Here is a 5,371-nt window from a genome sequence, read left to right on the forward strand (position 1 = left end):
CCTTATCCCCTCCCCACCACCCATAAATCCAGTCCTAAAGCTATAGCTATTATTAATTCAAGTCTGAGGAGTACATTTTTAGTTGTCCATATGTTCAGTATTGAAACAGGACTCCCTGATGAGAGGTCTGGTATCCACAGGCAGCAGACTGTGACTTCTGTGACGCGTCAGAGGAGGATTTTGGTTGTTTTTCAGATATGATTAGGGCATCACCATTTAGATGACTGACTGCCATTGATCTGCACATGAAAGAAAAGGGCTAGAAGAGCTTTATAAAAGTTTTTAGTAAATATTTCCATCAATTTATTTTCTGTATTCCTTAAAAACAAACAAAAATCACAAGTTTAATACTAACGCTTTAAAATATACACTGAAAGAAAGCCAACTCATTCATGCTGAAAGTTGGTCTATGTTTTCTTTACTTCTGTTTGCCAAATGATCTTCAATAATTTCTGCAAAGAGATTCCTCTTCAGCAGATTATATGCAAGAGGTAAAAGCTGGCCAGCAACTTTATGAAAATACTGAAAAATAAAAGAATATAACATTAAGTAGAGATAGCAGATGCCCCAGTAAGTAGCAAAAAATACACTGAAAAAGCTCTTGTTTAACGAAGCATACTCTCCAAATCATTTTAACTACTTCCTAAATTGGTTAGGAACAGTGAATTCACACAGACACTTAGCACTCTGTTCAAGAGGCAGTCCTGTAGTTCTAAAAGGCTAATGGTACATCTTGAAGAAAATTCAGAAGAAAACTAAGTTAAAATTTTAAGCTTTCCTAATCCCTTAGATAAGGATCATCATCCTTTTTACTTGCCCCAAACTATGTGCTCAAATGCTTTTCCTTCTCTAGTAGTATCCCTACCGGGTAAGACTTTAATCATTATTTTCCTTGGCATTTACTATACGAAGCACTATGCTGAATCTGAGTTCTCAAATCATATTCCCTTTATCTTCACATTCTCTCTCCTCGACCCCACCCTGTAACCCTGCTCCATCACTTAAGTCACTGCCTTGGGTTTACCAAGTGACTCAGACTATTGCTATTTTATTTATATATTTATACACACACACACACAGTATATATAAACTCAAAGAGAACCTCGCAATGCTTCTGTTGATGGCATTTAGCACTTACTAGATGCTCAGTACAGTGCTAAACCTTTTCATATGTTGTTTAGTACTCAAACCAATCATTTTTAATTAAGCTGATGTTCACATATTTTGGCAAGCCCAGCATTATTCTGATTGGTCAATGACTGTTATTCTGGCTATTAAACATTTTGATTATTTTTACTGATAACCATATATAAGGTAGGCAGAGAAACACAGTGATATGGTTTGGAGCAGAGTTCTCAAAATAGACTCCCCTGCCCAGTGGCATCAGCCTGACCTGGTTAACGGGTCAGAAATCCAAATTCATAAAACTCACCCCAGAACTCGATCAAAACTGGGAGGGTGGGCAGTGTCGGGGTAAGTACACCGATCTGTGTTTGATCAGCCCTCCACACGGCTGTGCTACATGCTGGAGTTAGCCACTGGTTTCGTCTTGAGACACTAGTCTCAAGAGGAGCAGTGTTACCAACACCCAGGAGCATGTCAAATACAGTCTCCGGCCTCACCCCAGATGCACTGAAACAGTCTGCATTTTAACATTATCTCCAGGAGATCTGTATGCACTTTACAGTTTGGGAATTACTGATTTAGACCCTAACTCTGGAACCAGACTGCCTGCAAACCTGAACAAGATGGTTTACCTCTTTATGGCTGGTAGGTGACATCATAGGTTAAATGAGAAAGGAGTGTGTGTCTGTGTATGTGCACGTGTGCAGACATTTTATAGCTAAGAGAGACAGGTACAATGGTGTTCCTGAGCTATAAAATGCCATCCCACACAGCTACTAAGTGGGGAAGATGGGACTTAAAATCAGTTTAGCTCCAGAAACATGCTACAGACACTACATCTCGAGGCAACTACAGCGAATGATTTAACTGTTAGGTAGGTCTTTCCTATTTTATAAGCAAAGGTCATGACCAAAAAAACAAAACAAAAACCCCCAAAACTCCTATGTTTTAAGTAATTTCACTGAAAGCCTATTTTAAGATACAGTGTCCCCCACCTTATTCACAAGGGATAGGTTTCAGGACCCCCAGTAGATGCCTAAAACCACGAACAGTATCCTCTGTATGCTATGTTTTCCTATATGATAAAGTTTAACTTCTAAATTAGGCACAATAAGAGATTAACAAGCAATAAGATAGCTTCAGTACAGTCTATTGTTGTAAGTGTTCTACATGAATGTGGTGACTTTCCAAATACTGTCCAACCTTTCTGAGGAGGATATGACCTGACAAAATGCCTACATAGTAAGATGAAGTGAGGTGAGTGACGTAGGCACTGACCTACAGTGTTAGGCTACTACTGCCCTCCTGACAGTATCTCAGGAGGAGGATCTGCTTCTGGTCCATGGCTGACCACAGGTAACTAAAACCACAGGAAGTGAAGTCATGGATAAGGCAGGTGGGAGGCTAGGGACTATTGTAGTATTTATTTTTCATCTAGGAATTCAAGCATAGAACAAATACCCCCACCACAACAGAAAACCAAACAGAGCCCTATGAAAGGTATGTGTACACAGCCACACACATACCTAACTAAAGGGCATATAGCTGTATAATACGTCTAATAAGTAAATTCACTTTAATGGAAACCTGAAGGCAAATAATCTTGGTTATTCACCTCTGGCAGAATATAAGACGAATTTCAAATAAATATCTTCAGACAGATGCTTACCAAAAAGTTCCTTTTGGAAAAAAGAAATTCATTTGAACACACAAAATGACTTTATATCCTACCCGTGCTAGTGGGGACATAAATGTGCATGCTGTAGTATGCCTGTATGTGGAGTGTGATGGGGAAGAGAGATTCAGTGACGGGAGGTAAGAGTTTTTTGTTTTTTGGTTTTTTTTTACTCACGTGTGAGCCATAACAAAAGAGATCCATTCCCAGCTCAAGCCCCATACCATAATCACATTCATCATTAGCAAACTGCACAAAAGTCATCATTTCCTGAATGGGAGCAAAAGCTTTTAGTCTGTCCTCATCACTTGGTGCCTCAACAATTGTCTTGCAAATTCTCTTGAGGTTGGCTGTAAGAAACCAAGGATATAAAAAGATGATCCACACCCATCATCAAAGATAAAAAGATACAAAGCTGGATTTTTCTTCAACAATTTCTACTAGTACAACAAATGCCACCTTGGGTGGCACTACTGAATGGCAACTTTATAATTTAAGAAAAATGGCTTAACAAAAAAGATTTTTATATTAGCAAAGTGTGACTATTTTACCATGGATCTAGGTGCAATCATGATTATACATAAGCTTTTGAAGATTTTTAGTAGGCTAGTCTGCAGATTAGCAAACTGTGGCCAAACCTGACCTACCCTCTGTTTTTAACTGCCCTCACACTAAAAATGTTTTTCCATTTTAACCGGTTGGAAAAAAAAAACTATGGTAACAGAGACCATATATATGTAGCCCACCTCTGGGCTAGACCATATTAAAAACTGGATTTAAAAAAAAAAACCAAAACAGGCCATAAGGTTTATTCTTTATTGTCCTGTCCTACCTGTCCTACTAAAAACATATATATATACAGAAAAAGACAATATAAGAGATAAGAAATCATTGCTGAATTAAACCTTTACCGAAGTGTAGGCACAGCAAGAGTAGTTTGAGGTAAGAACACAGAGAAAACTTCTAACCTCTAAATTTAAAAAGCCAGTGGTTTAACATTTTTGTTTTGGCTTTCAACACTTTTTTCCCCACTACTTTCTGGATATTGGTGTGCATCAGATCTCAGGATGTGTATGAAGGTACTTAACACTAAACACTAATCAGACTTCATCATACCTCCTTTTTGACCAACTACTTTTCTCAGGATAAACCAATTAAAAAAAATGGATATTATTCAAACCAACCAACAAAAATGCATTTTTTTAAAAGATTTTTATTTATTTATTTGACAGATCACAAGTAGGCAGAAAGGCAGGCACAGAAAGGGGGAAGCAGGCTCCCCTCGTAGCAGAAAGTCCGATGAGGGGCCTGATCCCAGGACCCTGGGATCATGACCTGAGCCAAAGGCAGAGGCTTTAACCCACTGAGCCACCCAGGCACCCCCAAAAATGCATTTCTAAACAAAGTGGCTGCTATATTGGGGGGGAGGTGAAGATTCATTAAAACATTAACAAGTTACACCTAAGAATGATACATAATTTTAAGTTTTATGTATAAGACACAATACTCTATTGATACTAACTACAGTTATGTAAGATGATCAAGAGTGGTAAAGAAATACCAGGGCTTTTAACCTCCGAATTTGAATATATTTGATTCAGCTGTGACCACCACACAGAATGCAAACTCTGTGAAGTCACAAAATGTTATTTTGTTCGTTTTCTCACCTTTGGTAGATACATATAACATTGAACAAATTAACACGTATCACCTATGTTCCTAACTCTAAATAGTTGTGACACATTTATTGGTTTAAAACTTTTAAAAAGACTCCTCCTTTTCTTTAGAAAAAAATCAGTGCCAGTCATTTCAAGGAAACAGATCTGGCCTCCATCAAAAACCTTCTTAAGGATGGAAAATGGGTTCCTTCCTGCAACCAAAGAAGATGTAACTAATCCATTGAGACCCTTAGAATCTTTCTCACCACAGTGCTCCAGGCAGCCCCTACAATTCAGAGTTGGCATGGAATTAAAGACCTACTTGTCTTCAGTTAGCAAGTAATTTAAAGTTTATCACTTTCTGATGTCTTCTACTTTCACTCCAGGCAAATCACATATGGACTACAAAAGAATAAGCAATTTACAATAATTACTAAGCTATCAAAATACTAAACAGAGATGAAAATATTCAGCTCACCAACAGTGTGAGGAAAAAATCTGTTCTTCCACCAATAAAAACTTCCACAAAAATTCATGTAACAGAAGCCCAAACTTAATACCTAAATGAAACCTTAAATTAACCACTCAAAAATGCTACCTTAAATGTTACTATTCAAAACAATGATTTAGAAGCTTCAACACTTGGTTCTTACTTTATCCTTCTACTACCAACAACTGGAATACTTAAGCTAAACCATAGTGATTGTGCCAAAGTTGGGCAACTAGCTAAGCTATTATTCTTTGGTTAGTGGTAAGCACACTAGTCAGAAAGACCTAAATTTAAGATCTAGTTTCCACCTGAAAACGGGAATAAGACCTACTTCAAAGAGTGGGGTGAGGATTATTGTGTATGTATATATATATACACACACACACACACACACACACACACACACACACACACACACACACA

General features: G+C 37.8%; 1 protein-coding gene across 2 annotated transcripts in view; it reads right to left on the reverse strand.

Annotated features, from left to right (window-relative positions):
* Positions 1 to 273: 273 nt before the first annotated feature.
* Positions 274 to 5,371, reverse strand: part of LOC111156650 (histone PARylation factor 1) — a 28,477-nt gene continuing 23,379 nt past the window's right edge. Inside the window, exons 7-8 of one of the 2 annotated variants that reach the window (XM_022517670.1) lie at positions 2,978 to 3,150; positions 274 to 522 (exon numbers count right to left, since the gene is read on the reverse strand). In XM_022517670.1, coding sequence (XP_022373378.1) covers positions 391 to 522; positions 2,978 to 3,150 — 305 coding nt within the window. In that variant the 3' untranslated portion in view covers positions 274 to 390. Of the gene's footprint in view, positions 523 to 2,740; positions 3,151 to 5,371 lie in introns of both variants that reach the window. The other variant, XR_002641250.1, reaches the window with a different exon arrangement.

The sequence above is a fragment of the Enhydra lutris genome, unplaced genomic scaffold, assembly GCF_002288905.1.
Source record: "Enhydra lutris kenyoni isolate GAN:26980312 unplaced genomic scaffold, ASM228890v2 scaffoldscaffold3, whole genome shotgun sequence".
Taxonomy (NCBI): Eukaryota; Metazoa; Chordata; class Mammalia; order Carnivora; family Mustelidae; genus Enhydra; species Enhydra lutris.